Here is a 17,325-nt window from a genome sequence, read left to right as displayed (position 1 = left end):
GTGTGTGTTTATGGGGGTAGGGGGTGAGGTTTGGGGGGGGGGGGGTACAGGTAAGGTCATCTAGAGGTCACCGGGTCACGTGACACAGGATCAGGGGGTGGGCTGATGGGGGAGTGATGTGCGTCATGGGGTGAGTGGCGAGTACAGCTGTGTTTGACCTACATGTTTGTCCTATGTCTGCGGCCAAGGGAGCGTGTTGTGCCTGTGTGTATGTATTCATGCATGCGCATGTATGAATGTGTGTGTGTGTGCGTGAATGTGTGTGTGTGTGTGTGTTGAAAGTGCTGATGGGCCTCCCAGAAGCCCCTGGTTGCAGGAGAACAATCCAACGCTGGGGCTTTGTGGTCCTTTTTGTCCTTGGGGTAAGGGGGGTGTGTGTGTGTGTGTGTGTGTGCGTGCATATTAGTTTTGAGTGTGTGTATGTGTATATGACTGAGTTTGTCCAGTGCTGTATAAATAGTGAGCTGTGGGCACGAGGCAGTGATTCTGCTGGAGATGGTTGATGTTCCAGGACCTCCGCTCCTATCTCTGCTGCTGCTGTTGAGTGTGTCGGCTCTGCCTGCCGGCGCATACACTCTGACCCCCGGCAGACTGCCCCAGGCCCAGCACAAAGTCCTGCAACTAGGTGAGCCAGAAACACACAGTCATCTTAACAGCGACTACACCTCGCTCTCGTTTATTCAGTGTGATCTCAACCCTTTCTACTTGGGCCAATAACTAAAACGAAGTCAAACATTAAAAAATATATATAATTCTAATTGTTCTGACCTGTGATAGTCACAAAGGCTGTTTACACAAGCAGCCCAATTATGGGCAAAAGAGCCGATCTGATTGGTCAATAGACCAATTAATGGGGAAAGTATCAGAATTGGGGTGCCTGTGTAAACGCAGCCATAGTCTCTGATCTCTTATATTCTTAAACTGGCCCACAGACTTTGATGTGGCTGATCTAGGATCAGTATTAGTCTGACTGTACTGACAGTTCATGTGTATTTTATCTCCTATAGACTGGCCTAAGGACTGTGGCATGGCACACTACAAACCCAACATGGCTGAACGGATCGTCTCTGGCAACGAGGCCAGACCTCACTCCTGGCCATGGCAGGTCTCCCTACAGGTAATCAATCAACAAATCAACCAATAAATATACTTCTGCTAACTTCAGGAAATCTTACTTAGGGACTAAGTGAAAATTTGACTTGAAAGTAACTCATTTCCAAATAATGTTGTTGACTAGTCCTATACTCCTATGTGGCCAAAGCAGAAATTAGAGAAAAAACCCCACCTCAAACTTCCATCTCAAACCGACGTTTCAAAAATGCAAAACATTTATTTGTACTGCCCTAATTACACTGGTAACCAGTTTATAATAGCAATAAGGCACCTTGGGGATTGTAGTATATGGCCAATATACCACGGCTAAGGGCTGTATCCAGGCACTCCCCATTGCGTCGTGACTAAGAACACACCCACTTGGGTCTTATTGCTTAAATATACCATGGGTATAATGCAAAAAGACTTGTTTACTGTTATATTTATGCTGGTAAATGGTTTATAAAAGCAATAAGGAAGCACACCTCCTCGGGCCTTGCTTAGATAGAGCATGATGTCATGTTGGCTCATTGGCTGAGCTGACCAATCAGCGGCCTACTCGCATGAATATTTTTAATGACTGGTATACGCCCACACCATTCTGTCGTCGGGGTACGCCCAAATCATTCTGTCGTCGGGGTACGCCCAAATCATTCTGTCGTCGGGGTACGCCCAAATCATTCTGTCGTCGGGGTACGCCCACACCATTCTGTTGTTGGGGTACGCCCACACCATTCCAACACGGAAAGGCTGCTTTTAAAAAATACTTAATTGCCATTTTTTTGGAAGGAAGATTATTTCACTCATTTTGTAATTAAATCCAGGTCATATTTCATAGAAATCTGGAAACACTGAACAGGAAGGTCTTGCTTGTGGGTTAATGGTACCTGTGTGTCTCAGGTTCGTCCCAGAGGCAGTAAGCACTACATCCACGTCTGTGGCGGAACACTCATCCACAAGAACTGGGTCCTCACCGCTGCCCACTGCTTCCAGAAGTAAGACCAGTTAGACAGTACAGACACACACCGACTCCCTAAGTAAGATTAGCCATTTCAATAATGTTGTGTGCTACCACTCATGAACCTGAGCTAGAAATAACCCCTAGGAGTGCTCTAGTCTCTAACTCCTACACTAAAACTCAGTTAAGACGAGAGTCAAAACACCTTGAGAAAACGTCAACGATTAGTAGACTACTAGATTACCTGTGAGGATTGTGACAGTTTCAGTCTGAACCCTGTGTGAACTCAGTTACCCACCATGCTGTGTGTCTCAGGGGTAAAGCCGAGGATGCTGGGAGTTGGAGGATCGTCCTGGGGAAGCATCGGCTGAAACGTTCGGAGACGCCCGAGAGGACTATCCCGGTGAAGAGGATCTACCGGCACGAGCACTTCCGTTACCCCACGCACAGCGAGCTGGACTATGACATCGCCCTGGTCAAGGCTGCCACCGACATCGTGCCCAACAACCACATACGCTACGCATGCCTGCCGCGCAAACAGATCAACCTGAAGCCTGGACAATACTGCTGGGTGACCGGCTGGGGAGACACTCGGGGTAAGGTGGAATGAGAGGGGGAGGCACTCGGGGTAAGGTGGAATGAGAGGGGGAGACACTCGGGGTAAGGTGGAATGAGAGGGGGAGACACTCAGGGTAAGGTGGAATGAGAGGGGGAGGCACTCGGGGTAAGGTGGAATGAGAGGGGGAGACACAAGGGTGGAGGTGGGAGGCTGGAGGGAGACGATAACCACTTATGTGAGAACTAAGATTGAGGACAAGAGAGCATCAACCAGGGTTGTATTCAGTAGTAACGAGAATGTTACTCAAAGGTAATCCTGTGGTGTTTCCCTGTCTGTGTATCAGGTGGGAAGGAGAATGTGTCTCTGGCTGAGGCTCTGAACCAGGCCCGTCTGCCCATCATCGACTTCAAGACCTGCCGTCAGAAGAAGTTCTGGGGAGACCGCGTCAGGGACTCCATGATCTGTGCCGGCTTCAGAGACACAGAAGGACCACCTGCTGCCTGCCAGGTAGAAAGGGAAGGAGGAGGGAGCAAGAGGGAGATGGGGACAGAGAGGGAGGGTAGGAGGATGGAGCAAGAGGGAGATGGGGACAGAGAGGGAGGGAGGTGGGAGGAGGGAGCAAGAGGGAGATGGGGAGAGAGAGGGAGGGAGGAGAGAGCAAGAGGGAGATGGGGACAGAGAGGGAGGGAGGAGAGAGCAAGAGGGAGATGGGGACAGAGAGGGAGGGTAGGAGGAGGGAGCAAGAGGGAGATGGGGACAGAGAGGGAGGGTAGGAGGGAACAAGAGGGAGATGGGGACAGAGAGGGAGGGTAGGAGGAGGGAGCAAGAGGGAGATGGGGACAGAGAGGGAGGGTAGGAGGAGGGAGCAAGAGGGAGATGGGGACAGAGAGGGAGGGTAGGAGGAGGGAGCAAGAGGGAGATGGGGACAGAGAGGGAGGGTAGGAGGAGGGAGCAAGAGGGAGGGTGGGAGGAGGGAGCAAGAGAGAGAGGGAGGGAAGGGAAGGAAAGACCCAAAAGGGAGGAAGAAATACATACTTGTACTTCGTATTAACATCGGAATGTGATCTAACAATGTCCCTACCCCCTCTCCTCTCAGGGTGACTCAGGGGGTCCTCTGCTGTGCCAGCTGGGGCGTGACAGGTGGGAGGTGCACGGTGTGGTGAGCTTCGGCCCCATTGGCTGCACCGTGGAGAACAAGCCCAGCGTGTTCACCCGCACCGCCAACTACATCCCCTGGATCGAGGCTACCCGCATCAGAGACTTCTTCCTGCACTAGACCACACTCACACATAACCTGACAACCCCTCTGCACCCATCAAACTATAGCATTGTTTTTGGGAAGAGATACCATATTGCAGTTTGTTTCGTAATCACACTGATGTCAATGATTCAGTGTTGTTCCATGTCCATTACCTATCAATTTTGTCTTGAGCATTCTGTCCTGCTAAATGTAACATTCAGAATCATGTTATCCCATTTTAAAATGGTGCATATTTGCAATTTGTACGGCACTTATGACACCTTGACCACCACCCTGTCCCCATCCACTGCTCCACTTCCTGGTTGTACTCTTTCCTGACTACATTTCCCACCATGCACCCAATAAAATTTGCAGAAAAAGCAGAACATTGTGAAGCTCTTCTTCTGATGTAAAACACTATGGTTATTAGTTTAGCTTACTGACCGATAGTGTGGCTGAGTTTGTGGCAGGTGAATTCAAACCCAGTCAGACACAATGGCATATCCCTCCCCTACAGGCTTTCACCATGTAAACAGCATGAGCACAACTGACAAAGAGCCAGGGCAACACATTCGCATTTCCAATGTTTGTTGTATTGTTCTTACAGTGGGATTAACAGGCAAGGCGACACAGATAACACACACTTCCAGTACTGTTTGGAGGCAACTTATTAAACAGGCCAGCATCAAGCACAACTAAGGAAAATAGCACTCACTATGAATAGCTGCATTAGAACAGTACTGATTGTAAGGCCTTGGCAGGGTGTGTGTTGGGAAAGTTTCTCATTGCTCTTTAGTTTGAAGAGTCTTGTGATTTGTATCTGAAGGACGACAACCAACATCAAGAGACAGGACTACATTCATGGTTTCCAGCAGCTTTCTGATCAGGTCTAAGACCAGTGTGGCAGAGGTGGTTCAATGAACCACGCTTAGATGACGATTAACCTTGCCTGAGAAGACTTGCTTTAGCTCTCTGTACCAACCACCAGGCTTTACAATAGGGAGCTAATAGTCATTACATCTTAAAGGGCTAATTCCACCGCTTTTCAACCTCCTATCCATCATCAAAACAATGAATATGTGAAAACAGTGTTTCTAGGATCTGTGGTTTCAAAGAATGTCCTAAAAAAAAAAAAAACAGTGTTTCTAGGATCTGTGGTTTCAAAGAATGTCCTAAAAAAAAATAGGACATCACAGGGTAAGATTAAAACTACAGGTTTCTAGCCCAAGGCCAGGCTATGTGCCTGCTTCCTACGTCACTGCAAATCTGTGTTTGAAAATCACTTTTGATGTTGTCAGGAAGAACTTTTTAAACTTCACATTTATTTTCTACAAAACGTAGAAATGTGCCGTTTTCACAAAACGTTGACACGTATTGATTTGGAGAAAATGAAAATTAGCTTGAAAAGTGGAGGAGTTGCCCTTTAAATACCCGGTCGGTAACAACAGCAGAGGTCTTCAAATATATCCATCATTCCTTCACCCCTCCTCGAAGTAATCACTGATCGGACATTTTATTTTTTTACATTTATCCTTTTTTAACTAGGTAAGTCCGTTAAGAACAAGTTCTTATTTACAATGACGGCCTACACCAGCCAAACCTGGACGACGCTGGGCCAATTGTGCACCGCCCTATGAGACTCCCAATCACGGCCGGATGTGATACAGCCTAGATTCAAACCAGGGACTGTAGTGACGCCTCTTGCACTGAGATGCAGTGCCTTAGACCGCTGCACCACTCGGGAGGGCGTGACTGGATAGGTGTAAACAGACTTCCACTGCATTGTTTCCATCGCTCCAGTCATGTCAGATCAGTGACTACTTCACAGGGAGGGAGGAGGCATGTAAAAAGTATTACAACAGGGACCCAGTCTCCCTCTGCTTAGTAAATACTCTTAACATGTCTCTCTCGCTCTCTCTCTCTTCCCGGCTACTAGACACAGCATTCAATAATAGAACAAAAGATACATTTCTAAAAACAGTTCCCAATACAATAACACATGAACCCCTTGGAAATAGCTTTTCAGATCTAGAGAGGGGAGGTACCCCAAAGGGACTGGGCTGTCACCGGGTGGGCGGGGCAGCAGGGGAAGTTGTGTGTAGACAGAGGGGTGTTTCTCTGAGGTCATTTTGTCCATTGTTTACCGACATCTCAGTCCTTCCTCCAATATCCCCTTAAAAAAAAAAAAAAAAAAAAAAAAATCGGGAAGTGAACAGGGGGAGAGGCTGTTGATATTTGTGGGAGGGGTTTGACTACTGGCACCCTATTCCCTGAGGATGTGGAGGGAGGGAAGAGGGTGCCATTTTGGATGAAACCAAACAGACAGGGACGTGTTCAGTAGAGACTTGAAGAGGAGCCGCCTCTGATATGGTCCCAGTTGCTGTAGAGAGCATAGGCACCGGACAAGGCTAACCCCACCAGACCACCACGCGCCACTCCCTTCAGCCCTCCTGAAAACACAACACACAATAAGATGAGTGAGACAGACCATGGTGTTTACATGGCTCTATATCAGCACACAAGACACACGAACGTAGACTAATCACAGACAGGGCACACACCTACCTGTGGATTTGAAGAGCATGCCTGTGAGTGTCCCAGCAGCCACAGTGTTGATATCATCCTCTGCTCCTCTAGCCTTCTCTATGGCAACGCCAAATACACTGTACAACAATGCTGCACACACACACACACACAATGGTTAATACAAAAATACTAAGGACAGAAGACCCCGACACCTGGTTAGCATGGTGATGAGATGAGGAGGAGAGAGGAAGATGTGAGTGCTCACCAACAGAGCCCAGTGTGTTGGCCCACAATGCACCTTGTCTGGTCACCATGTTGAGAATCCTGCGGTCAAGGTCAGAGGTCAATCAGAGAGCAGTATATAGAGCAAGATTTTATTATTTTTTATTTTACCTTTAACTAGGCAAGAACAAATTTTTATTTTCAATGACGGCCTAGGAACTGCCTGTTCAGGGGCAGAACGACAAATCCCTTGTCAGCTCAGGGATTTGAACTTGCAACCTTTCGGTTACTAGTCCAACACTCTAACCACAAGGCTACCCTGCCGCCACCATACAATATAGCATTTCTATTAGCATGACTAAGACCCGCCTCCAACGTGATAACACTAAAGTCACATACTACTGGAGGAACACAGTGGTGCTTACTGGACGTTGCGAGGTTTAGTCCAGCCCATTTCTCTTGTATCCTTCAACCCCATCCTCAGACCATTTACTGTCCCAAATGCAGCTCCTAGAGACGGAGAGAATCAGATACGAGCCGAACCAGCAGACAACATAACTTAAATCTGGGAGAGGGAGGTGAAAGGGACAGAGAGGGGAGTGAAAGGGACCGAAAGAAGAGATGAAAGAGGGAGAGACAGAGAAACAGGGGAAACGGGGGGAGGGAGTATGCATCTCACCTGTGATGCAGCAGCCCCCAATGGTGAAAAAGGCCAGTTCAAACCTCCCCCTGGTTTTGCTGGCCCCGGTGGGCAGAATGAACTCATCTGTGTCCTGGAACAAACACAGGTTAACATCTATGATCTTAGTCTACATGTCATTGGGAATGTCACAAATCAATTCCACATGTATTGATTGAGGTCAAATGTATGCTACTAGCTAACTAGAATATCTTACCTGTACGAGGTAGCGGGGGTCGACATTGAGATAAGGTGACAGGGGGCTCATTCCGGTCACTGTGTAGAAAATTGGACAATTCAACAGTTGTCATGTTCAACATAAACCTTAACCACCTCTGTGATGTCAACTTGTCCAGCTAACGCTAGTTAGCATGCTAGCTAGGTAGGTACATGCATAAATTGGCAGGGGCACTTACATGGGACACCGGCGAGTTCTGTGTTGGAGTATTCGCTTCCGCCAAAGAGACTTCCGAAGCCACCTTTCCCTCCCGATCCGGGGGCATTGTTGTCCATATCTGGGGAAGATCTGGAGACACACCCGGCAAATGCTTCGGACTGGAGATGCTGGTTGGGTGAGCTAGCTAGCTAGCCTAGCAGACCAAACGGTATGATGCAAGCCGAGGGACCGACAGTTCTCGTTGGAAAAGCTATATAGCGATATTTCCTGGTATCTACAACGCAGTAATATGTTTACGTTTCAATAGGTTTGTACACTGTCTTACTGTAAGTAGTCAGGTATTGAACTGATCAGGTTTTTGTAATGGATGGTTGGGTTCGCCTTTTCATCATGCTTCTCTGACCTCCACGCTCTGCCGTAAAGCGACCAAACAGGTGATTACGTAAAAAAAAAAGTAAACACAGCATTTAGGTCAATAACTAAACGTAAAACGGGTGAAATAAAGCAATGATTGCATTTGAAACGGGGCTATAAACATATCGAAATACATTTGAGATGACTGAAATGACAAAAGCCATACATTCAGATGTAAATGAAGCGTAAAAGGTCCGATAATTTTTGCGACAGTTCATGACATCACAGGGTCAGTTAAAGTACTAATATATTGCGCTAGATGGAAGCAAAGTAACATTAAATCGCTCAACGCCAGTTCGTCTGTAACCGAAATACCAGACCCCAAAGATTATAATAACTAACTCCTTTCATCTTCCCTTTAATTCCCATGTCATCTGTGACCAGAATATGGAGACCGCCAGTACTCTCTTTGATTAGACTTTAGTGTGTGTTAGGTCTTTGTTCCCTCTAAATCTGTTTTGCTTTGCATAGACACACCCACACACAAATGTTTTGGCTTGCGCCCTCCTTAGTGTGCCTACACAGTCCAGCCATCTGTTGTGGGTCAGAGAGATACTGAATACATTTATTGTGATAAAAAAAAACACACCCACAAATAACAACTGTCTTATTTAGATGCAGCCACTGTAGCTGCCTTGTGTTATTGTGTATTCAGCCCAGTCCAAGTGGAGCGATGAAGATTGTCATTGTTGCTGTGTGTGTGTTCAAGCTGCCTGGCACAGTCTGAGTAACTGTTGTCTCCGTATGGGAGATATGTGAACCCGCTGGCCTCATACAATACCCTATTCAGTCTCACGCACACACGCACACACACACCACACACACACACACACACACACACACACACACACACACACACACACACAGGCCAAGAGGCTAGCTCATCCTCAGCCAATCACCAGGAGGGAGGAGGGGGCACAGCCCATAAAATGGTGGATGTGAGAAAAATAGCTGTGATGTCATCTTTAATCTTCTTCTTCTTCTCTCTCCCACATGCACACTTGTTACTAGATCTCTCTCTCTCTCAATCTGAGCTATCTCTACCCTCTCTCTTTTTTCTCTCAGCTGAACTAAAGCTGAACTAAACCAGTACAGAAAAAGGGGCCTCAACAGGGCCCTTGTGTGTGTGCTTGTTGTCACAGAGACAAGAAGAGAACATTGTGGCACTTTAAACAGGCTCAGTGCAGTGTGTTTTACAATTTTATTTGATATAGCCTTTTTTATCCAGGTTAGTCTCATTGAGATCAAATCTATTTTTCAAGTGAGACCTGGTCCAAACAAGAGGGGGGGGGGGGGGGGGGGGCATGTTTCAGACAAATATCAGGCATAGACACACAATTAACAACATTTATACGTTACAACTACAGAAACATTCAAACGTCGTAGATAAAAATCAACCATATGTACCTCCGCATAAAGTCCTAATGACAATCACATTCCTCAGTAACATGTGAGTCAAGCAAACTTTTAAACTCCTCCAAGGAAACAAGATTCTGGTGTTTCAAGCTGTGGTCTGGTAGTAGGTGCCAGGCGCATTGTTTTGTGTCAAGAGCTGCAACACTGCTACGCTGCTGGATTTTTCACGCTTCAACAGTTTCTTATGTGTAGTGTCACCCACCCAAAGGACATCAAGCCAACTTGACAACTGTGGGAAGATTTGGAGTCAACATGGGCCAGTATCCCTGTGGAACGCTTTCCACACCTTGTAGATTCCATGCCCTGACGAATTGAGGCTGTTCTGAGAGCAAAAGTGTGTGGGGGGGGGGGGGGGGGGGGGGGGGGGCAACCCAATGTCAGGAAGGTGTTCTTAATGTTTGCATATTCAGTGTAGATCATAGTATACCAAATATTTAAGCCTATGTGGAGTCAAAGAAGACCAGCCAACAGCACTATAGAGATCACAGTGATGTGTGAGACGTATTTGATTGGTGGCAATCTTAAAGGCTGCATGCTACACAGAATCAAGTGTCTTCAGGGTAGAACTTGAGGTTTGCATGTAAATGACATCCCTGTAGTCCAACACAGACAGGAATGAATACCGTATCAGCACTTTTCTGGCTCCAAAGAAAAACAAGCCTTATGAAAGGTAATAAAAACCTATTCTCAACATGAGCTTCTTCTTTTTTTTTACCACTTTCTCTCCCCATTTTCGTGATATCCAATTGGTAGTTACAGTCTTGTGTCATCGCTGCAACTCCCCTATGGACTCGGGAAAGGCGAAGGTCCAGAACCATGTGTCCTCCGAAACACGACCCTGCCAAGCCGCACTGCTTCTTGACACTGCTCGCTTAAGCCGGGAAGCCAGCCGCACCAATGTGTTGGAGGAAACACCGTCCAGCTGGCGACCCAGGTCAGCTTACAGGCTCCCGGTCCTCCACAAGGAGTCGCTAGAGCGTGATGGGACAAGGAAATACTGGCCAGCCAAACACTCCCCTAACCCGGACGACGCTGGGCCAATTGTGTGCACAGCCTGGGATCGAACCAGGGTCTGTAGTGACGCCTTAGACCGCCACGCCACTCGGGAGGCCCAACTTGAGCTTCTTTACCAGCTTCTCAACATGATTAGTGAAGCTCAGCTTCTCATTCACTCAAAACTCCCAGATATTGGTGCGTTTTGACTTGCTATATGGAATTTCCTTTCAAAGTAGCAATGACATGGTTATCCGAGTGTTGGAAGCTGTGGGCTAGCATTGTCTGTAGGTTAGATTAGACAGAGAGGAGAGGAGCTTACCACATGGTCTGGCGATGGTCTGAGAGATCCTGGCAGTGGTGTTAAGTACTTAAGATAAATACTTTTACTATTTATATTGATAAACTTTTACTTCACTACATTCGTTAAGAAAAAAATGTACATTTACCCTGACACCCAAAAGTACTCGTTACATTTGGAATGCTTAGCAGGACAGGAAAATTGTCCAATTCACACACTTATCAAGAGAATATCCCTGGTCATCTCTACTGTCTCGGATCGGGCTGACTAACTAAACATAAATGCTTCGTTTGTAAATTATGTCTGAGTGTAAGTGTGCCCCTGGCTATCCAGGTTTGCTTAATATAAGGAATTTGAATCGATTTATACTTTTACTTTTGATACCCAAGTATATTTTAGCAATTACATTTACTTTTGATACTTAAGTATATTTAAAACAAAATACTTAGACTTTTACTCAAGTAGTATTTTACTGGGTTACTTTCTCTTGAGTAATTTTCTATTATGGTACTTTTTCCACCACTGGATCCTGGACTGAACATCATAAAACTAGACAAAACAGGAACAGCCAAAATCGAGAGCACACACACACACACACACACACTGTTCTAGATGTTTCTGACAGGTGCATCTGCCTCAAACCCCAAATGGGAGAATGACGCAGTAGGAAAAGGGAGCACATGGGGAAAGGCAAACCTTTTATCTTCTCTTCCTTCGCATTTCTTCTTCTCCCTCGCACTCATTCTCAATCTTTCTCTTTTAGCCCACTCTCCTTCCATAGGAATGTCATATTGATGTTCTTGCTCCCACACTCTAGTCCAGCGGGTTGCCAGATCATACTCCTTCTCCCCCAACAGCTGCAGGGGCAGTATCCGGAACACAGGCCCAGAGCCAAGCCTGGGGCTCAATTACCTCAATTACACCCAGAGAGGGTGCAGGAAGGGCAGGGAGAGAACAACCCACTGACAGCCCTGTCAAATAAATATTTTATAGGTCTATATACTGTATGTGTGCTTGGGTGCAGTCTTCGAGACAGAGAATGTACAGCAGTTAAAATATGACACATGGCTGTAATTAACCGTGGAATGAGAGAGATACTATACGTTAGGGAGAGCCACAGTGTTCCAGCATAGTTCGCTCAGGAGATGTGTTTGCATGTTTGTGTGTGGGTAGGTAGGTGTGAGTGAGTGAGTGAGGTTAGGTTGCACAATCGATTTGCTTCAGATTGCCCATCACCTTGGAATCTCCTTTTTAAAATCTGTCTAGCTGTTTGAGTGGGAGAGAGCCAGAGAGATGATGGGGAAGGGGGAACAAGTATGTCTGGCCTACTTTCTTTCTAAAGTATATACGTGTATTCCAATAGTATCTGCAGTGTGTCTAAGATTAGTACGCAGAAAGGAAGCTCTGAGGAAACTTTAGATGCTACAGAGAAAAAGTGACAAAGTTTGTTAGTTTTTTTTAAAACTACCAGTTTAATAATATGTTATTGTTTCCCAGTACAAATAGCTATTATTATTATTTTTACCAGCTTTTAAAACGTTAAACATTAACAACACTTTTTAATGATCTGATTCACACAGTTTATATTTGAAAAGAAACCAAAGCAGAGACAGATATGAGTAAAGAGGTTAACAGTACAGGACGGGTCAGTTAGTACAAAGATTAATATTCAGTACTACAGAGTTAATCCTCCTTTACACACAGAAGTTACAGAAGGTAAGCAACACTGAGATTAACTTGAAAAACAAGAATCTTCCAGAACATTTGAAGGTTTTCAGTATATCAGGACTTTAAAAACACTCCCGGACACTTTGTGAATGGCACATTGGTTGGAGGCAATATTAGCTCTTAAACTGAATGAAAAAATATATTCATAGTAAGGTATACTGTTCTTATCTGAAAACATAATTTAATGTTATTTCTCACATAAAAAATATAATATAAAATTGCATTATAAAACAGATGTTACAGATGTTGTACAGTATTGTCCCTGTTTTGTCTTGAAGGAGACGGTTTGTGTGGAGTAAAAACAACCGCTTGGCAAGAGGCTAGTTAGGGGCTCAAATATGTAACACACACACACACATCTAATAACACAACACTATACGATAGAGTGTGTTCTCAAAGGCAGACACACACACACACACACACAAATACATAAACGCCACTCCCCAAAATAAAATAAACACACAACATTAATACTGTTCTGAGAAGGTCCTACTGCACAGACGGAAGGAACAAACCCTTTGGCACTTCACTCTAAACCCAGAAGACATGTGGGTTTATGTTAAATCACAACATTGAGATGGTTTCTGTAAAATACACATCTCTTTCACTGTGTTGAGAGATAGAAAAGATGGCGTCAGGTTATTCCTCTTTCATGGAGGTTAGAAAAGCCTTCATAAAAAGGCTGGTCTGTAACAGATCTATTTAAATAACTAAAAGGCACTTGGTTCTCCACATTTCTATAATACTGTGACGTTGTGGTTGAGAGTATACCTGGAGAGCTTAGATCTTACACATCAGATAGGCTCAGCTCACTGTCGAAAGGCAGGCATGGTGCAACAGTCGAGACTCTAGTCTTAGAGAGGACATCGTGTGAAACTGGTGTGACCTGGTAAAACCCGATCTAAGTAACGTTTTGTGTGACAGTGACGTTTTGAGAACAGGGACAGTCAGACTAGTGGCCGTGGAGGGTCAGTGTGCTCGACAAGTATAATTATGATCACACATATGACTGTTATTATTTGGATTATTGAATTATTATAATATTATAGCTCCACATCGACTCAGTGCAGGGCAAGGAATAGAGCCAGGTTATCTGACCAGTGCAGATTGGGGAGATTTGGTTAAAGGGGGTTGTGGTTGGGGGGTTTGGCTGTGGGGTTTCCTTTAAAAGGGGCACATGGCTTGATAGTGTAGTGTTTGGGTGGGTGTGGCTGGTGACTGGGTCCTGATTGGGTCCTGAAGGTTCGTTACCATGGCCGCTGGTCTCTGGTTGGTTAGGCAGAGGTGACTCTGGGGGAGGGGCGTGGCTGCTGTCCAGAGCATGGCAACGAGCGAGGCACGGGCGGAGACGGGTGGGTCATCAGTGGGCAGAGGTCAGGGATTAGTTGCCGTGGCAGCTGGGGGGGGGGGGGGGGGGTTAGGAGACAGACGGACATACACAAAGAAATGAGAACATAAAAAAGACACACAGAAAAAGATAGAAAGAGATTAGTGTCAGCTAGTGGTGTCAAGATGACCACATAAAAGATCTACTCCAGTCACACAAACACACAACACCTTCACTACATTGACAGTTACAAGTCAGTAGCCGCAGGTTGACATAAGGTCTGGCATCTGCATGAAGTGACACGATGTGAGATGCCAACCAGTGACTGCTGACATAGGTACTTATGAATGCTTATGTACTGCTAATGAAGGCATGGTAAAAGAGCCTTTGTAGAAGGTTTGAACACTGTTACAGTGAGGCTAGCTGCATTACAGACTGAGAAACCATGGAGAGAGCAGAGGGTATGGTTTATTGTGAGGGTGTGACATTGTCACAGACGTCTAAGGCTGCTCTGACTCACCCAGTGTGTTTCTCAACCCAGTCGACTTGTGTGGACCACAAGTGGTCTCACATAATCTAGTTCTAATCATCAATGCCTTGATGGACTAGATCAGACATGTGAAATGACCACTAGGTCCTGGAGGTTGGGTTCAGCAGTGGTTAGCAGTAGTCACGGTGTAACGTTATGGTGTCTTCACAGAAAAGACCAAATGCAATGATGACCAATTAATTGATTAAAAATGATCTGCCAATGATTTCCAGACTGCTGTTAAGCATTAGAGAAGAAACAAGGCCTGCAGTTAACAGAGAGCCAAGACATGCTAAGAGATGTGGTTTTTTAGAAGGAATTAAGAACAGATATTTTTAACAGATATTTTCAAATTATAATAATTTACATTGGTTTTCAGATTATTATTATTTATTTTTTTTAAATCTCAATCTTTGGTTCTCTATGTACACCAGTTGAACTATAGCTGACACACAGCAAGGCAAGTCCTACTGTTACCAAAGTGACACCAAGAGTACACCAACATCACTTTAACACACAAAGTCATACCCGAAACAACCCTTGAACCGTTTGCTTCATAAATATGAATTAGAGCTTCAAGTCTACAGTCTAAACTCTATAGAAAACATCCATTTATTTTTGGAAAGCACAAGAGCAAAAACGACAATTATCTCAAAAAGAACAGGCTAAGCACAATGAGATGACAACGGAATGTCTATCTAAATTCTCTCTCATGTAAACCCATCCCTACCCCGAAGGTCCAGTACTGCTTACTTTACACACACACTACGGAAATCTCCTAATAGAGATTTCAGTAGTCGTTTTGAAATATAGGGTCATATACTACACAGTATAGGATCATATGGAGTACGGCTATGAGGTGGCTGTTTCAGCTTCAAGTACTGTATGTCTCTGATCCATGAGATCCACAAAACATTATAAAACCACATCAATAAATAAAAGACTCAATCAAATGAAAGGAATGGTGTAATTTAAGACAATATAAAAAGAGATGACTACTTGTCTCTAAGGTTGAACAGTAGTGAAATCACCAGGAGAGAGAGAGAGAGAGAGAGAGAGAGAGAGAGAGAGAGAGAGAGAGAGAGAGAGAGAGAGAGAGGAAGCAAGGGACACACCTTCTCATTCAAGGGTTTTTCTTTATTTGTACTATTTTCTACATTGTATAATAATAAAGACATCAAAACTTTGAAATAACACATATGGAATCATGTAGTAGCTAAAAAAGTGTTCAACAAATTAAAATATATGTTATATTTGAGATTCTTCAAAGTAGCCACCATTTGCCTTGATGACAGCTTTGCACACTCTTGGCATTCTCTCAACCAGCTTTATGAGGTAGTCACCTGGAATGCATTTAAATTAACAGGTGTGCCTATGTGGAATTTCTTTCCTTCTTAATGCGTTTGACCAAGACCAAATCCATATAAGCAAAGAGAAATGACAGTCCATCATGACTTTAAGACATGGAGGTCAGTCCATCATGACTTTAAGACATGGAGGTCAGTCCATCATGACTTTAAGACATGGAGGTCAGTCCATCATGACTTTAAGACATGGAGGTCAGTCAATCTGGAACATTTCAAGAACTTTGAACGTTTCCTCAAGTGCAGTAGCCAAAACCATCCAGAGCCATGATGAAACTGGCTCTTATGAGGACCGCCAAAGGAAAGGAAGACCCAGAGTTACCTCTGCTGCAAAGGATAAGTTCATTAGAGTTAACTGGCTCTCATGAGGACCGCCAAAGGAAAGGAAGACCCAGAGTTACCTCTGCTGCAAAGGATAAGTTCATTAGAGTTAACTGCACTTCAGATTGCAGCCCAAATAAATGCTTCACAGAGTTCAAGTAACAGACACATCCCAACCTCAACTGTTCAGAGGAGACTGCGTGAATCAGGCCTTCACGGTCAAATTTCTGCAAAGAAACCACTACTAAAGGACACCAATAAGAAGAAGAGACTTGCTTGAGCCACGAAACACGAGCAATGTACATTAGCTGGTGGAAATCTGTCCTTTGGTCTGATGAATCCAAATTTAAGATTTTTGGTTCCAACCGCTGTCTTTGTGAGATGCAGAGTAAGTGAATGGATGATCTCTGCATGTGTGGTTCCCACCATGAAGCATGGAGGAGGAGGTGGTGTGATGGTGCTTTGCTGGTGACACTGTCTGTTATTTATTTAGAATTCAATGCACACTTAACCAGTATGGCTACCACAGCATTCACCATCCCATCTGGTTTGAGCTTAGTGGGACTATCATTTGTTTTTCAACAGGACAATGACCCAAAACACACCTCCATTCTGTGTAAGGGTTATTTGACCAAGAAGAAGAGTGATGGTCCTAACCCAACTGAGATGGATTGGTATGAGTTGGACAGAGTGAGGGAAAAGCAGCCAACAAGTACTCAGCATATGTGGGAACTCCTTCAAGACTGTTGGAAAAGCATTCCTCATGAAGCAGATTGAGAGAATGCCAAGAGTGTGCAACACTGTCATCAAGGCAAAGGGTGTCTATTTTGAGAAATCTCAAATATATTTTTATTTGTTTAACAATTTTTTCTAACTACATGTGTTATTTCATAGTTTTGATGTCTTCACTATTATTCTACAATGTAGAGAATAGCACAAATAAAGAAAAACCCTTGAATGAGTAGGTGTGTCCAAACTTTTGACTGGTTCTGTATGTATGTATGTATATACAGTTGAAGTTGCAAGTTTACATATACTTAGGTTAGAGTCATTAAAACTTGTTTTTCAACCACTTCACAAATTTCTTGTTAACAAACTATAGTTTTGGCAAGTTGGTTAGGACATCTACTTTGTGCATGAAACAAGTAATTTTTCCAACAATTATTTTCAGACAGATGATTTCACTTATATCACACTGTATCACAATTCCAGTGAGTCAGAATTTTACATACACTAAGTTGACTGTGCCTATTAACAGC

General features: G+C 44.6%; 3 protein-coding genes across 7 annotated transcripts in view; 1 reads left to right on the top strand and 2 right to left on the bottom strand.

The window, feature by feature from the left end:
- Window positions 1–132: 132 nt before the first annotated feature.
- Window positions 133–4,232, top strand: LOC118939489 (chymotrypsin-like elastase family member 2A). The gene is made up of 6 exons (XM_036945872.2): window positions 133–625; window positions 1,008–1,117; window positions 1,993–2,087; window positions 2,366–2,646; window positions 2,953–3,116; window positions 3,706–4,232. Exons 1-6 carry the CDS (start codon window positions 496–498, stop codon window positions 3,883–3,885), a joined length of 960 nt encoding a protein of 319 aa, XP_036801767.2. The 5' UTR covers window positions 133–495; the 3' UTR covers window positions 3,886–4,232.
- Window positions 4,233–4,420: 188 nt separating this feature from the next.
- LOC110491349 (mitochondrial import inner membrane translocase subunit Tim23) lies at window positions 4,421–8,519 on the bottom strand. The gene is made up of 7 exons (XM_021564728.3): window positions 7,693–8,519; window positions 7,494–7,552; window positions 7,277–7,370; window positions 7,023–7,107; window positions 6,641–6,699; window positions 6,415–6,525; window positions 4,421–6,299 (listed from the first exon to the last, which is right to left on the bottom strand). The coding sequence occupies exons 1-7, from the start codon at window positions 7,787–7,789 to the stop codon at window positions 6,184–6,186; spliced, it is 621 nt and encodes a 206-aa protein (XP_021420403.2). The 5' UTR covers window positions 7,790–8,519; the 3' UTR covers window positions 4,421–6,183.
- A 3,730-nt stretch (window positions 8,520–12,249) lies between these two features.
- Window positions 12,250–17,325, bottom strand: part of LOC110491348 (KH domain-containing RNA-binding protein qki.S) — a 36,542-nt gene continuing 31,466 nt past the window's right edge. For all 5 annotated transcript variants that reach the window (XR_016487123.1, XR_005036438.2, XM_090201878.1 and 2 more), the window contains one exon: window positions 12,250–13,922. Coding sequence is in view for 3 of the 5 variants with exons in the window: in XM_090201878.1 (XP_090058004.1) it covers window positions 13,900–13,922 (23 nt within the window). In the remaining 2 variants the exon portion in view is untranslated. The remainder of the gene's footprint in view (window positions 13,923–17,325) is intronic.

This window comes from Oncorhynchus mykiss, chromosome 16 (assembly GCF_057628025.1).
Source record: "Oncorhynchus mykiss isolate SJ-2025 chromosome 16, ASM5762802v1, whole genome shotgun sequence".
NCBI classification, from domain to species: Eukaryota; Metazoa; Chordata; class Actinopteri; order Salmoniformes; family Salmonidae; genus Oncorhynchus; species Oncorhynchus mykiss.
The sequence above is the reverse complement of the archived record's forward strand: the minus strand, read 5'-3'. Positions and strand labels throughout refer to the sequence as shown.

Excerpts from the sequence above, each read along its gene's own strand:
- LOC118939489 (XM_036945872.2), top strand. The coding sequence starts at position 496 with ATGGTTGATGTTCCAGGACCTCCGCTCCTATCTCTGCTGCTGCTGTTG. Across the intron at positions 626-1,007 it reads GCACAAAGTCCTGCAACTAG|ACTGGCCTAAGGACTGTGGC; the intron begins GTGAGCCAGAAA and ends TATCTCCTATAG. Across the intron at positions 1,118-1,992 it reads CATGGCAGGTCTCCCTACAG|GTTCGTCCCAGAGGCAGTAA; the intron begins GTAATCAATCAA and ends TGTGTGTCTCAG.
- LOC110491349 (XM_021564728.3), bottom strand. The coding sequence starts at position 7,789 with ATGGACAACAATGCCCCCGGATCGGGAGGGAAAGGTGGCTTCGGAAGT. Across the intron at positions 7,371-7,493 it reads ACCCCCGCTACCTCGTACAG|GACACAGATGAGTTCATTCT; the intron begins GTAAGATATTCT and ends TGTTTGTTCCAG. Across the intron at positions 6,526-6,640 it reads CAACACACTGGGCTCTGTTG|CATTGTTGTACAGTGTATTT; the intron begins GTGAGCACTCAC and ends GTGTGTGTGCAG.